The sequence below is a fragment of the Paramisgurnus dabryanus genome, chromosome 2, assembly GCF_030506205.2.
Source record: "Paramisgurnus dabryanus chromosome 2, PD_genome_1.1, whole genome shotgun sequence".
NCBI lineage: Eukaryota > Metazoa > Chordata > Actinopteri > Cypriniformes > Cobitidae > Paramisgurnus > Paramisgurnus dabryanus.
The window spans coordinates 36,574,768-36,591,453 of record NC_133338.1 but is presented as its reverse complement, the minus strand read 5'-3'; the positions used below and the strand labels follow the sequence as shown (position 1 = coordinate 36,591,453).

At 38.7% G+C, this 16,686-nt stretch overlaps 1 protein-coding gene across 1 annotated transcript in view; it reads left to right on the top strand.

The window, feature by feature from the left end:
* Positions 1 to 16,606, top strand: part of itfg1 (integrin alpha FG-GAP repeat containing 1) — a 194,730-nt gene extending 178,124 nt beyond the window's left edge. The window contains exons 15-18 of the mRNA XM_065289315.2: positions 171 to 295; positions 5,274 to 5,356; positions 6,162 to 6,279; positions 15,135 to 16,606. Of these exons, the coding sequence (XP_065145387.1) occupies positions 171 to 295; positions 5,274 to 5,356; positions 6,162 to 6,279; positions 15,135 to 15,194 (386 nt within the window). The 3' untranslated portion in view covers positions 15,195 to 16,606. The remainder of the gene's footprint in view (positions 1 to 170; positions 296 to 5,273; positions 5,357 to 6,161; positions 6,280 to 15,134) is intronic.
* The last annotated feature ends 80 nt before the right edge of the window (positions 16,607 to 16,686 follow it).

Genomic DNA, 16,686 nt, shown 5'->3' with positions numbered 1-16,686 from the left:
AACACCTGTTCATGTACTGTTCCAAATTTCTCCATGTTACCTACCTTGCATTTCTCTGCCCTCACATTGTGCCATTTCTGTCATTCACCTTTCACACTTCCAACCTCAGTCGTGTAACCTCCACTCCTACAATTTCACCTCAGTAACACTCCTCTTCTTTTTGTCTGCAGCGGGGCAGCTCAGCCAGTCAGCTCATCTCTCTCTCCAGTTGCCCTACACAGTGCTCGGTCTGGGGCGCAGTGCCAACTTTCTGGATCACCTGTTTGTGGGCATCCCTCGGCCCCCTGGAGGGAAGGTACCGACATACATTCTCACACAAGCTTAGCATATGGAGAGAGGGAGGTGGGAAGCTTGAAAGACAAGCCCCAGGAGAGCAAGAGCATGCAGATGGCCTGGTTTTTACCTGCTCCTAACTGTGTCTGAGAGGAGAAAGACATTGAATATAACATGGTGTAGTGTAGTAATACCCAATTAACAGCTAATATAGAGATAGTTTGTGGAAATTCACATTTACAGCTTTTTTATAGCTGAACTGGCAACGTCAAGGTCATGGGTTTGAATTTAATGAAAAGTATTTACTCCTGTATAGCTCATTGCGTGAAAGGTCAAAGGTTTATACTCATAATGATAAAAATGTTTTCCCTTTAATGCACTTTAAAGTCTGTGTAAAGTCATTTCAGAGACCTGTTTTAAATACATTATAAATGTTAGAAATGTATTGCTGAAACATGTGTCAAAGACTGTGAGCTATGTAGTGCAGAGTTAAACAGTTTTTCAACATTTCTCTGTTCAGGATTATTTGATGATGATAACTTTATTAATCCCCATTGGGGGAAATTTGGTGTTACAGCAGCTCAAAAGACGTGAAAAAGACAGCAACAATAGTAATAACAATAATGATAATTAACATAATAATAATAAAGTGAAAAAGTATATGAATAAAGAACACCATACACATTTAAATACATAATACAGAATAATGACCAGTGTAGAATAGTAAGTTCTGTGAGGAGCTAACAGTGTTAAATTAAGATGTTGCATTAAAAAGTCTAACTGCAGCTGGAATAAAGGACCTGCGGAAGCGCTCCTTCTTCCATTGAGGATGCAGCAGTCTTTTACTAAAGGTGCTTCTCAAGGAGCTTACAGTCTCATACAAGGGGTGAGAAGTGTTACCCATTATAGATTTTAGCTAACCATTTGGACGGGGCTATTTAATGTGTTGTCCTTAACCTGACTAATTTAACACTCTTCTGGTGGTTTCCCGGACAGGGATTAGTTTGATTAAGAAATATAACTAGTTTTAACAAACAAGCTGTACCAAAAACATTACCTGTGTGCATTTTGAGGTAAAACAAAGGGCACTGATGTATTTTAAGATATTTCACGGCAAGTTATTTTCCCTTTTGACAGATTTTACATTTATTTTAGTTAAGGACTAGTCTAATCCCTGTCTGGGAAACCGCCCCTTTGTGTTGTTTTAACACATCTTGTGTTATTCCTTTTATGTATTTGAACACAAAATAGCACAAAATGTGTTAAATAGGATAACATAAAACAATGTGTAAAAAATTAACACATCCTTTCTAAGAGTGTACCTTATTTTATTTATTTGCTGTTTTTTTTATCATTCGAATTTGGCTGGGTGGTTATTATCACATTTTTCTGTGGTCTCTCAAACAGAGAACCCTTTAATATCTGACTTAATATCTGCCAAATGTACCTTTAATGTACCTATGCCAAATTTTTCTTCATCATTTTGCCACTGTCTGGTTGTATTTTAAAAAGTACCAATTGAAATCTCTCCCGACCCCCTTCCCACCATTTTCTTAAAAATTCCTCCAGTGTTGCTCATTTAAATGTAAGACGTTGACTTCCTCTGCTGTCAGAGAGCTAAACAGAGGTCTTTATCAAACAGCTATTAGAATTGCAGATTCAATTTACTAACGCACATACACATGGAAACACACATACACACGGAAACACACACACACATTTACAGACATCATGCATGAGCAAAGCTCACATATACCCATTTGCCATGTTGCCATGCATCTTACAAAAACAAAGGAAAATGAAAGCGTACGATTTTGTCAGAGTGTTTTCTCACAAAAGCTCTGCATATGTGGTTGTTTTCACAGTTCCAGCTGAGTTTTGAGCTCTGAATTCTTGTGGAGATGGGAAAGCTCTTCAGTCTTTTCTATCACTATTGTATCTCTATTCATAAAATGCCCAGTACCAACAGTACAACCTAATGAATACTAACATTCTAGAATTTAACCAGCCACAGATATTAGATCATCTTTTTGTTTCACATTAAGTTTGAAACATAAGTAAAAGTAAAAAAAATTTATTTGCATTAAAATGCATTTGAAATGTAGTAGATTCTATTCTTACTGTACGTTCACACTGCCACCAGGGAGAGCGTACAAATTTTTTTTTGACTGCCGTGCCAACGACGCTATAGAAAAAGTGTAGTGGACGCTCTGACGCGCGAATGTATTCTCTTGACTCCTCTAAAGCGAATGCTTCCGCCTTACGATTGGTTGCCGCCGAACCGTGTCATAGCTCATTACCATAAAGTTGAGCTGATTTAAACTCTTTTTTTCTGCTCGCCGGTGGTGTTGTGAACCTACAGTTAAAGGCACAGTATGGGTTTTTCCTAGCGGCATCTAGTGGTGAGAATTGCAACCAACCTCAATTTTTAAACGCAAAGAGAACCTACGGTAGCTGCCACAGGACAAACATATCATCGTCTTAGACAAAATAGGGATGAAACGCACTTTGTAGAACAGTTTGTCCGTTTTGGGCTACTGTAGAAACATCACGGCAACTTCTATATAAGGGGATCCACGGTGTATGTAGAAAAACGGCTCATTCTAAGATTTAAAAAATCAATACAGTTCATTATGTTAGGTCTTTATACACCACTGATAATATAGTTATGTATATTTTATTGCATTTTTTTCAAGAGATCATTCTAAAAGTTTCTCAGTGCACCTTTAAATAACGCATTACCATTTTATCATTAAATTATCATTATCTTTCTGTATTTGATAAAGGCCCAATAAGGATCTCTTCATTGCGTATTCACAAAGCAAGGAAATCTTGGTTAACATACCCTTAACGCATAGACCCCTTAGCTGCTCTTACTCTCTAATGCTCAGATCAGCAGTGGAAGCTTTCTTACTTTGACATATCTTTCTTTTTTCGCCTATGCCCACGGTTGACCTCAGCAGTAGGCAGAACTCCCTGCAGGAGGACCAAATATCACATCTATTTCATTTGCAAGACTCATCCACATTTACAAAAAAAAACCACGTGCTTAAAATAGCCACAGCCGAGCAAGTCAAGACGCCACACGCTTCTGTAGCTGCACTAAACCTAACATAACATTATGATAAATGCGTTGTCGGAAATTAAAATCTGTACCCCTGGAGGATTCCCTCCAAAAGATGAATTTAACGCTTTCCACTAATTGCTGTCGAGAAACATGTTGAAGAGGGAAGATTACCTTTGTAATTGATAGAGGTAACATCTTTATAATACATTAAAGCTTTCGGAGACTTCCTCTACTCTAATGAACTTCTTTGCACACAGCTGTGGGAATAGACAACTATTGATGTTGCTTCATGTTTGCAGGCTTATTATCAGTAGGATGCGCTAAAAATGATGCAGTTTACTGCAAGTGGAACACTCGTGATTTCAACAAGAACGTGAAAGAGGCTTTCATACCCTGGATATGGATTTCTGCAATTTCACTTCTTTAATTTTGTTACTGTTTAATTTTTATTAGTTTATCTGTGTACGCAGAGTAAATATTTCATAATTTGGCTGCATTTGATAGATCCAACACTTGAAGTAAACATCATACTTGGGCTTAGCGGTTGAAGGCTTGTAGACGGTTTGAGGTGTCCAGGGTGGCCTGAGTAGCTGAATTTTATAGATATTTTTCAAACTTGTTTTCACATAGCTTTGATCACCTGCCTTCAAATGGCTCCTCCACCCACCCATCTGCACTTGAAAGTGATGCCGAATTCCCTAGTTGAACTAGATTCATCTGTCATGATCGGTCAAGTAATAGCACAGACGTTTCACTTCGTGTTTATCGTCGGTCAGTAGCTGAGACTGTGCCTGATGCATCTCCTTCTAGTTAGCAAATTTAGTTGAACAATGTTAATGCAGGCCAAACTGGATTGACTAGAGATGCTGAAATCTTGTTTCACCCATTACATATTCAGAAATTGCTATAGATGGGATGTGTAATAAACATAACTTTTCCATTAAAGGGACACTTCACTTTTTTTGAAAATGCTTTCATTTTCCAGCTCCCTCAGAGTTAAACATTAGATTATTACCGTTTTGGAATCCATTCTGCTGATCTCCAGGTCTCGCGCTACCGCTTTTAGCACAGCTTAGCATAATCCATTGAATCTGATTAGACCATTAGCATCGCACAAAAAAATAAACAAAGAGTTTTGATATTTTTCCTATTTAAAACTTGACTCCTCTGTAGTTACATCATGTACTAAGACCAACAGAAAATTAAAAAGTTGCGATTTTCTTGGCAGATATGGCTACGACTTATACTCTCATTCTGGCGTAATAATCAAGGACTTTGCTGCTGTAACATGGCGGCAGCAGGTGCAATGATATTACAGACTACCCGAAAATAGTCCCCTTGGTTACTTTTAATATCAGGGGACTATTTTAGACGCTGCATAGTATCATTGAGCCTCCTGCCGCCATGGTACGGAAGCACAGTCCTTGATTATTATCCCTGAATGAGAGTATAGTTCCTAGCCATATCTGCCTAGAAAATCACAACTTTAAATTTTCTGCCACTCTTAGTACACGATGTAACTACAGAAGTTTTAAATAGGAAAAATATCGAAAGTTTGTAGTTAATAGTCTAATCAGATTCAATGGCTTATGCTAAGCTATGCTAAAAGTTATTCCGCCAGACCCGGAGATCAGCTGAATGGATTCCAAAACGGTAAAAATCAAATGTTCACCTCTAGGGAAGCTGGAAAACGAGCATATTATCAAAAATAGTGGAGTGTCCCTTTAAGACTGCGTTCAATACTGTCCAATTATGCAGTAAAGCAGTCTCCTGCAAACCCTTGGTTTTTCAGAGAAACAGCAGATCAGTTCTAGTCAACATTTGCCAAATGTTAGCTACCTAAATCAAATGTGCTGTAATATCCATAACATTTACCGTTATGTTACTCTCTCTCTCTTCTGTCTCATTTCTCACTCTCTTGTTTCTGTTGCAGGACATCCGGAAACAGGAGTGGACTGCTATCATTCCAAACTCCCAGCTCATTGTTATACCATACCCACAGTATGACCCCCACAGGTACGGTACACGTGGGTTCATGTATCAGATCTGTACTACAGACAGTATGTATGTATGAATGTCCATGTACACCGCACAAAGAGTTCCCTCATTAATTTTCTATATCCATCAAGCACCATAGATCCAAATCTACAACCAAATGTAATTAAAAGCAGTTTCACACACCACCATACCTTCCAGTAGATTTAATCAGGACCGTAAGAAGGAGTTTCCTCTCGCATAAATGTTTAATGTGTTTACCAGCACAGACGAAATGTATCTTAATGAAGCTGTCCGCCAATCTTTATCATAAATATTTGAGCAGCTCACTTGATTTCCCACAATTCCCCACAGACTCCATCCACTCGGGCTTGTTCAGCTGCCGTTTTGCTTTCAAACAATTTATAATGATAAACCGAGTGTGTCTCGTTCAGTAAATGGAGTGCGTTCGAGCTCTCTCCCTCGCTCGCTCGCTCACTCTCCATCTATTATTTTCTAAAGCGGCTCATCTTGATGTCCTGATGTTTCAGATTGTCAGCGAGCACGTCAGGACTGATTATATTTAGCTTGCTCAGGTTCTTTTGAGTCCTCATATTAAAGCTCCCGCATGAAGGTACGCCGTGCTAATAAGAGTTCTCTAAAGCACTTTAAACTCCGCATGTCACGGTTGTTTGATTATATACAGGGGTTTGCTCAGTGTAATATCTTCATGTGCGTTCTCAGAGTTTCGAAGGATGTTTAAAGTTTGCACAGAACGTAAAAATGATACCGAGCTTGTGTTGCAAATGTTTCAAAGTTCTTTGTTATTCGTTTTGTGTCTCTGCAGTTGGAGTGCGAAGTTGTACCTAACCCCCAGTAATATAGTCTTATTGACTGCGATAGCATTGATTGGCGTTTGTGTCTTTATTCTCGTCATCATCGGGATACTACACTGGCAGGAGAAGGTGAGATCATTAGTTCCTTTCATTGCTGCTTGTTATATTTTCAATCCTAACTCTCCTCTCACTCGTCTTTAGGTTTTTCTGATGTAAGTCCAACATTGCACTCACTCGCTCACTCCTTCACTTCCTTCTGTGGATTTGATTGTAACTCACACGCAATCCTGCATCTGTCTGTCTTTTCTCCTCTGCAGCAAACCTCAGTACAAATGTACAAAACTACCTATTTTCAAATCGACTAGCTGGTGGGTTGCCTAAATGACTGGTCCACTAATCGCTCTTAATTACAGGCTGTAGCATTTGTTCGAGTCGGTTTTTTGACCCTGACTGGATTGATGTTTCTATGGGGGCGTTTACATAATTCAGAACAGAAAGGAACAGAATGCAGGGGTCTCAAAGCATGTACTTTAAAGGTGGGCTATTTTTAACCTATATAGCCATCTTAAAGAACACAAAGCTTGGGGCTGAAAGGGCCATGAAAAATAGCTTGATTCATGGCACAACAGCTAAAGTCTGCCTTAAGGATTTATGTCTTGTTTTTCAGTATAAAAATAAAAAAGATTAAATCGAGATATATTTACATGCGAAGCAAAATTATCTAATAGAGTTTATGATTAAAACAGATGAATATATCTGCCAGCCAGGTAAGAAAAATAAATCTTATTTAAGCATCAACCTAATTCAAAAAAACGTAATTCAATGTAATTTTTCCAACCCATTCTCACCAAAAAGCGTACAAATGATACGCAGTGTGATTATCGTGCAATAGATACGCCAAATTCCGATTTTGCGTGCATATGATACGCCAGTCCTTCCCATTCACTTATATGGCGAATCGTTTCGTGTCGTTTTATTTATTGTTTTCTCATTTGTTTTCTGTTTTTTTTTACCATTTTCGCTTGGGGTTTAGGGTTAGAACAACTTTTTGTTATATAAAAATGACACCCTAACCCAAACCCCAACTCTAACCCCAACTCCAAGCGACCATGGCTTAAATATATACAAAAACATAGAGAAACCTGTATATTAAATAACCTACTTAAACAAATCTGAAATCTAACCCTAAACCCAAGCGAAAATGGTTTAAAAAACAGAAAACAAATGAGAAAACAATAAATAAAACGACATGAAACGATTCGCCATATAAGTGAATGGGAAGGACTGGCGTATCATATGCACGCAAAATCGGAATTTGGCGTATCTATTGCACGATAATCACACTGCGTGTCATTTGTACGCATCTTGGTGAGAACGGGTAGAATTTTTCTTACCCTATCGGCAGATTACTTTACTTGTTTTAAGCTTAAACTTGATATTTAATACTTCTTTATTTTTAACTTACTTACTAATTAAAGGAACAGTATGTAAGAAATTTATATCAATTAATCATATAATTGCCCTGATATGTCACTAGACATTAAGAAATCATTTTAATTTCAAATACTTATATCATTGACAACAGTGGTCTGGCCAGGATATTGTCATTTAAAAAGTGGAGTTGCAGCCCTCAACTGAAGTTTATGTTGTCATTTTGTGTATTGGCTAGCCTGGTCCAACCAGACTCTCGTACATTCATTTCATTTGTACAGAGAGTCTGGCCACGCTCCATTGGAAAGCGTTACTTCCGTTAAGGAGGGTCCATTGTTGAAGTTTAAAACTATTGGATCTGCCCAGAGTACTCAGGATCTGCCAAAGCCAATCGCTAACGTGAGGTCGTGACGTATATCATGCACCGAAACCGGACGGAAACAACAAGTCAGAATAATCAGACAAACAAAACTTAGCAAACCTGGTTCTTGCTCCAGCTTTAACTTCTGTATATTCGGCAGTTTTGCAACAACGGCCCGAATAGCTTTTCTCACGTCTTTCTCCGCTGCCATTACTGAACTACAACTCAAACTGACGCGCGACCTCAACGTCATCGTTCTTAGCCACCCCCATCTGTTCGCTGATTGGTCCTGCAGATTTTTGCAGGAGAAAACGAAACTCTATAGAGAAATCCCAGACGTACTGCTGAAGGGAAATGAAAATTAAGCGGAAGCACGTAGGAGGGCGGAGCCAGGCTATGTATTGGCCACCAGTTGTGTGATTGCAGTACCAGGTTTAGTCACAAGTTTTGTGATTGCAATACCACTTTTGGCCACAATCCTACATACTGTTCCTTTAACTTACTTGATTTTCATTATTTTTTCCATCATTTCATCATGAACAATACTGAGTATCCTGGGTTATTTTGCTTATCATGTAAATTAATACTGAATTATTAGATTAACGTCATAAATAAAGAGAAAAAATGAAGTCATTAATTCTGGAGTGTTTGTGTATAGCTGTAGTGTCAGTCCTTCGAAATTGATGCATTTAAAGAAGCAACTTTTTGGAGAGGGTGTGCTTATTGGACCTTTTGACAAAATATAAAATAAAAATTATATGATTTCTTTTATCATATTTGATACATCAGGTATTTATGAAATTTTATTTTAGAAATAAATCTAAAATGTTCATGCCATCTGCAACATTTTCTCATCACCACTATGGGCTGTCCTCTGTAAGCACTGCATTAGGAGTCCAATCCTCATCATCCTTATCTTCCTCTACCTATTTAAGTTTACTTGAATTGCCTTCCATAATCATGCTATTAACATCCTCAACACCAAAAAAATTTTTCCAATCTAAATTTACACGCAGTCACACAAGAATTGCTTCCATTGCAATATAATTTTTTTAGCAAGAGATTAGCATATATAAAATCACATAAATACAAATAAATACATACATATAAATGTACACTCTAAATGTATGTTAGGATGACATATCAACCCTTAATTAGCAACATGAACAAACCACTTTTGTGGACTAAATGCACAGTAGTTTATTTTTAATAACAAGTTAATTACCCATGTTAATATATCATAGCTAGAGCGTATCAACTATTACACTGTGCTAACATTATTGTGTAAAATTAATAGGTCTGTCACGGTTCTCCAAATCCTCGATTCGGTTACATTTTCGGTTCTTAGGTCACGGTTTGATTTCATACTCGGTTTTTACTCTTTTTTTTTTTTTTTTTTTAAGAACAGGTTGCTATACCAGACTACTAGACTAGACTTTTATGAAATACATAATCTGACCTTGAACCTGGAGATGCCCTGCCATGTTAGTCGTGCTGCCAGTGGAAAATATGGTACATGCACATACCTGATAAAACCAAACTTCCTGTGAGTACTTTGCATCTTAAAAACGCTTAAAAAAAGACAAGATGTGAGAATATACCCCCATAAGTCATGTTTAAATGCTGTTTTCATGGCTGCCAAACCTACTCATTGTCTCCCCTCGTCTTTAGCAAACCAAAACATTTTATTTTCAAGAAGGTATTTGTTTCAGAGATCAATTTAGCCACTAGCCAGACGATAAATAAATGCAGACCGGAAGTCCACTTCGGTTCAGATGCGTAACCACGACAACACGCGTGCTTTCGATGAAACCATCTATAGTGTCGACCACAACGATTTTAAAAGTTTATATGAGGAAAGTATAGATGCCGTACCACACAAATTGACAGATCAGTTATTGACTTGTCTACTAGTCTTACACCTCATGCAGATACATCTAATCTGTTCTCTGATCATGAGGGTGAAGATGTGAGCAGATGGGCGTGTCTGTATGTGGCCCTGCCTTAAGGCCCTCTCAGAGGGCGATCCACACACACTGCTATGCTGCTAATTGCTTTGTTCTGTCCTTTCAGCATATCAAATCTGTTTCTCATTATCCCACACAACATGTCCACTAGGGTGTTATGTGTGAGTTGTGCATGTAAACCTGTGAGGTTGAGTCTGTGTGGGCAGGTAATTGTGTTCATGTTCTGGTTTCTTTTGTGCAAATCTGCATGAACTTTAAAATGTGAGAACACTAGACAGTAAGTGTCCACCGATCTACAAGTGTATACTAAGTGGTCGCATTTCACATTAGAATGCCATCATGTAAAAATAGAAGTCAAAGCAGTGTACCTTTTTCAGGCATGTCATATTTCTCCCTCATTTTTTCTGTGTCCAGTCACCTGCCATCAACCTTCCAGGTATTTGAGGGGTGCTTATTTGTTTTAAGGGCACATTTATGTAACAGTATGAGTGGTTGCATTATGTCCGTATCTTTTGGAGCTCTCACGGCGGTCCAGGCTGCGCTCGGTGTGTGTGCGCGCGCGTGTGTGTGTGTGTGAGAGAGAGGAGAAGAGCTGTTCTGGTGTTGGCGTCCTCTCAAAGCCATCTGCTGTGGGTGCCTGATTATGCGCGCTGAAAACCATAATTGCTCTCTGCTCAGGGAAGCGCTTCCCACTACACGACCTTCATTGGAGTTGACACTGCATTAAAATAACATGCTGGCTCCGTATCTCTCTTCTTCAGCTCTGCAATTATATTTTTGACAAAAGAAAAGCGAGAGAGAGGATAGGCAAGCATAGAGACGGAGTATTTGGGGTCTTTGTCTCGATGTCTTGATGAATGGTTGAAGGAACATGAGTGATGCACATGTTCAGGTGACGATTAGCATTGCACTTTAATTCGGTTATTATAGGGTCAGGAATCATCTCTATTTTCCAGTGCACAGTTCACACTCTCCTCAGCATCTGACGCTGTGGCCTGTGTTGATCGCAGGAGGTCTAATATCTCCAGGCTGTAACACGTTGTCTCTCTCTGTCTTTCTATGACTCTCTGTTTATTAATGTTTCTTGCAATCCAAATGTAGCACAAATATGCTCTGATTCTTGTGTAAGATATGGTTTTAAAAGCCACATTTGTATAAATGTTAATGCATGGCATGGATATGTACAGTATACAGCATGAAAAGATGCGTTGTGGAAGATGAGCTGTGCTGTGGAAAGTCAACCCATGGTTTTCACACCCAAGTGACCCCTCATGAAAATCCATGTTTTTATTACTGTAGATACGACTTGAAACTCCAGATATTCAAAGCTTTTTTTATTTGCTCACTTGGTTACTTTATATATGCATTTGATTGTCAGATATGTATGAAGTGTGTTAATATAACTTAAATATAGATAGAAGTGTGTCAATCTATATTCTCTCTTTCTCAGCACTCTGTCTTCATCGCTTCACCCCCCATGACAGCTCGTAATTGATGTAGCTTTAGCAGATAAGAGAGGGCAACCTTTAGTGCCTGTGGAAATAGCATTTGGATAGGATTCCTATCTAGACTGTTCAATTTTCATGTCCGTGAAAGGGCCACAATATTTGGAAAAAGCCATATGTAATATTTCCTCATTGTCGATTGCTTCTTTCCATCTTGTCCAATGTCATAGAGAAGAAACAGTAGGGGAGGTGCTGAAGTGTTTTCGAACACTTATATGTCTGCATGGGACTGGAACGCACCTTGTCTAGCAGCTTCCTGCATGTAGATGACCTTAGTTCAAGAAATGCACCTGTGAAGGAATTTTAGCCAAATTTGTTCAATCCTTTGCCCAAATGGTTTATTAAAGATACAGCATTGACCAATGAAACATCTTTTTTACTACATTAATGATTTAAAGGCACTCTAAGCCAGGGGTGACCAACCCTGTTCCTGGCGATCTACCCTCCTGCATATTTTAGTTCCAGCCCATCTTCAGCACACCTGACTCTTATTTTTGGTAGCCCTGAAATGCTTGATTGCCAGGGTTCAGGTGTGTTTGATTGGGGTTAGAGCTGAACTCTGCAGGACAGTAGATCTCCAGGAACAGAGTTGGTCACCACTGCTCTAAGCGAATCTGTGGGACGTCACTTATTGTTGACGTCCGAAGTGTTGTCAAACAAAATGGAGCGTAGCTAACTCCTCCTCCCCCTCCCCTCTCTCTCACGGTACATTCACGTGGGCTGTAAGCGTTAACGCTTCCCATTCACTTTTAATGGGTGACGTCATGCGTTGCCAAACTGAATTGTGGATCAGTCGGCTCCGCGCCACTGCCGTTGCTCACAGTAGAAGTTTCTCAACTTTTCAAGTGGCAACGCATGATCTGCGTAAGTCAGATCGCCTTATGCAAATAACCTAGGCAGAGCCAGCCAATTACGTTTATGGAAAACCGGAGCATGTGTTGGCCACCCTTCACACAAGGCTTTCGTCAAGCGTTAACCCTTCTGTCCCGTGTGAATGTACCGTCACTCTCCCCCTTACCCCTCCCTCTCCCTTCGTGCTTCCTCACGTGCACTAACCCCCCAAATCCCACCCTCAAATGCTTCTTGTCGTTTTATGCCTTGAACACGTTTGTACTGTTTCGTGGTTGTAGGCTTGTTTTTGTTGCCGTTTGTGGAGCCTGGGCTGTTTACAGAGACCACGTTTTTTTACAGTGTGTTCAGAGGACAGGCAGCTAGCAGATAGTGAAGAGATGTTTGCTGTATTTAACTAAAAAAGTTTAACCTTTAAAATTTATTTTGTTTTAGATTATTATTTGTGACCTTGCCTGTGAAAACCTAGCTAAAGAAAATTTCTACATAAAGTCATCCTACATAATGTAAGGAACATTCTGTCAAAATATAACCTTGGTATCTTTAATAAATTGAGTGAGATTAAAGTGAAATTTAAATGATTAAATGAAATCAAACTTTGATGCTCCTTATCTCATTATTAGATTATGTGATTTTAGCCTGGATTTCACAGACAGGGACACAATAGGTTACCAAAAACAAAATGTGCACATAGGTTAACATAGGTCACCAGGGCCGTGCGAGACCTTTGGAGGGGCAGGTGCTCAATATGTAAAAACGGCACATGGATGGAACTTTCCTTTCATGGAAGGATCGTTTCTCCCCTAAACAGCAAGAACGAAGTGAGTGAACATGTGTGCACTATTGTTTATACTTTATGCTGTGTTAAAGTTTAGCTGCTGTAGATTACGTTACTTGTAAGTAACATCTAACATTCTTGAGGTTAAACACAGCAATATAAACAAAAGCTGTGCATGCTTGTTATTATAAAATAATAAAAAGTAACAAGCATATCACTTTGGTTGATGTCAACTCGTGAGTATCCTCCCTGTACTGTGCACTGTGCAGTAGTAAAAGAGTGTGTGAACGCACTTGCGCTGCATGAGCGAGGGATCGTCCCAGATGAGATTGTCCTGTGAAAGGTCAATAGGTCATCATGTGACTCATTTTATTTACAGCTAAATTATTATTCATTCATTTTAATAAGAGTTAGATTCGGCAGGTTTTCACAAAAGGACATTTAATTACATAAAATGACTTGACAAAAGGGCACTTTGGCCATCCAGGTGCAAAGGGGCAGGTGCTCAAGCCCCCTTCGCCCCCAACCAACCACCCTGCATGTGCCTGTAGGTCACATTAAACAATTCATACAAAACTGTGTTACAAATGTACAGGAATATAGGCAGGGATATAATAAAAATTAAATGCACAATTTTACAATTTAAAGACAATGAAATCACACTGTGGCTTTAGTATTACAATAAGAGCTCAGTATAAGAAAGCACGATTTTGACATAAGATCATGTCATCATGGCTGCATTTAATCTTCCATGCGGGAGACTGCAGATGCGTGCGGGTCATGTGAATGTCAGGCTGTCAATGTATTGATGCTGTGCTGTATTTCCTTTGGCTCCATCAGCAGTTGAGTTGTCGTGTGCATGTTGGAGCGTCTTTGCCTTGAGGTGTACACGTTGGAGATCACATCAATCTCAATGTGCTCTGAAGAGCTTTTCACAAAAATAAAATGTAGATATAATAAAAAAAGTACCTGATGACAAAGAGAATCTGCACAATGTGAAAACCCAGATCTCTTCTTTGGTACTGTGCCTGTGCTAAAAATTTGCTATTGGAAAATGCATTATAAAACATTATTGCTGATTATTGCTCATTACTTATAAGATCCTGCATGTAGAAGTAAAATGATCGGACATCCTACAGCTGCGAGTCTTGCCATGTAATAATCCGGAGCTTAAAGTGTCCAGGCTATTTTTGTCACTGACTGTGCAATTAAGTCAGGCACTCATAACGGAGAAATCAATGTGTCTGTGGCTTTGCCTATGACTCACTGAAAACACTTATACTGACTGGAAATGCAGATGAGCCCATAGGTATGTTTCTCAGATCCTCGTTTACGCTATAACCTTCAATTATGGCAGTGAAAGTCATCACTGGTAAATGGGGATATAAATATGACGCAGTACGGTGTTGTATGCCAAAAGAGAAATATCGTGGTATATCTTAAGAATAGATATTCTCTTGAGTTGGTAATGGAGGTGTTGACAGCACTCAGCCTTTTGCATGGGTTTTGAGATGTTAAGTTCTTTTATAAAGAAAGTAATCTGCTGTGATATGTCATTTCTTAACTTCCCAATGAGTGACATGCCTTTCCACCGTTACTAGGGGAAAATTATACACCTGCAGCTAAAAATACATCCAAGTGACCCTTATAGATCAGGAGCACCGATTCGCAAGTGCCTCACAGAGGGACCCAATCCATGAGTCACTCATACAAGCTGTGAATAGACATCGTTTTTAGCGTGACTGAGACAAGATAATCACTGCGCGCACACACACACATGCTCTCTCTTCAGGTTTGGCAGTGTGTGTTATTATCAGTCTCAGGCAGCAAGTGTCTGGTGTTGGCTCTATCTGTGATCGCACACTGAGGTATTTTGCCGAGGTAAAGTGTGCCATTGTGTCTGTAATGAGTTCTCTGTCTGTGTCCTTCTCTTTGTGACCATCCGGTTCTCTCACAATATATCAAATGCCAGTGCATTGTGTTCGCATTCAGCCGACTGGCAAGGTTAACATGTGGGACTCGGATTTTCGGGCCTGCTCTCTGGATTGTAAAGTTACAAAGCATGTAGTAACCTCAGATTGTTTTTGTTACAGAAAGCAGATGATCGCGAGAAGAGACAGGAGGCCCATCGCTTCCATTTTGATGCCATGTGAGAAAATAAGAGTGCATCGTGGGTAAACACTGAGAAAATCAGCTCTGAATCAATTTCATTTCATGTTTTATTTAATAATTTATTTCTTTTTTTTCTACACTGGAGGTAATTTTATGCATTGAAAAAAATGTTGCAATCAGAGGAATCTGTCTTGAGAGGAGTAACTTTTCTACTGGATTGTAGGCAAGAACTGTATTAATGTGCCTCTGTGAATCTCTTGATATCTGAAGGGGTATGTTTCTGTTTTTTTTACTTGTGTGGTTTCCATGAACCGAAAAACATAAGGATGTTTGCACATTGAGAAGTAAGGAAAGTATTTGTTGCACCTTTCAGTGCCATTTTTTATAAGCATGTTGTTTCTTTCAGCAAGTTTTCTGTCTTATTAAAGCAACATCGCTAAATGTCAAGTGGGCAGAAATAGGACCAGTAATTTCCTCTGCTTGTTTAATCCCATGCTTGGTACAGTTTGAAGGCTTTTTTCATGTTTGTATTTTAGCGTATAGGATGCAAGTATGCATGATTGAAAAATCTCTGGACTTACTAAATGTTTGAAATGTAAGCGCTACATTCATAAATGACACATTTAACTACATGGGGCAAAATCCTTCTCTGACTGTAAACAAAGTTGGTCTTTTTTAGAAGCCATTTAGCTGTTAGCAATCAAAAAAGTTAAAAAAAAGGCAAAACTCATTAACTGTTAACAAATTTAAAGTGATTCCCCCAGAAAATGTAAAGTAAGTTGCTAGAGGCACTCTTTATTGACTTTCCATTCAATATCACAGGAGTCAAGTCCCCATCTTTAATTACTGTCCATTGTTTAATATAAAACATGACATCTGTTTCACCATGCACTGTCCTCTGTGTTTACATTTTAATAATTCCCACTGTGTCTCATTAATTCCTAGAATGTCGTCTTTCCAATTTGAGGTACAATTCTCAAAACTCTGTTTTATCCACTATTATGCTTTTGTTTAGATATTTTCCTGTGTTTGTAAGTTGTTTTTATTTATTACTTATACATTTAACTTGATGTGCTAATAAAAAATGTACAGAGTGAAGGGTGTTGTTTTAAACTGTATATATCTGACAAATATTCTGATCCATGACCTGTATTGATTTGCAAACCTCTTTACCTTTATGTGGTGTTGTGGTATAGTACTATGTGCACATTCATTTTACTTTCAAAGGTAAAGTCAGTTGCCAAACTACTTGATTCCATGCAGATTTGTACTAGACCTGTGTTTTAATTAGCATGCAATTATTGCAGATGATTTGCACAAATTGTATCCGGTTTATGTACTTGACATCTGTGCTTTTGTTATTATTCATTTAATCACTCAACATGTTTTGGGTTGTTTGTCATTTGGTTGGCTTTGGAATGTTGTAATAAAAATAAACATAACCAAGATTTTGTTTTTGTTGTGGTGGTTTAAAGGGTGCTTTTGAGATTTAATAGAAGTTTAGAGACATCTGGTAAACGATGAATCATGATT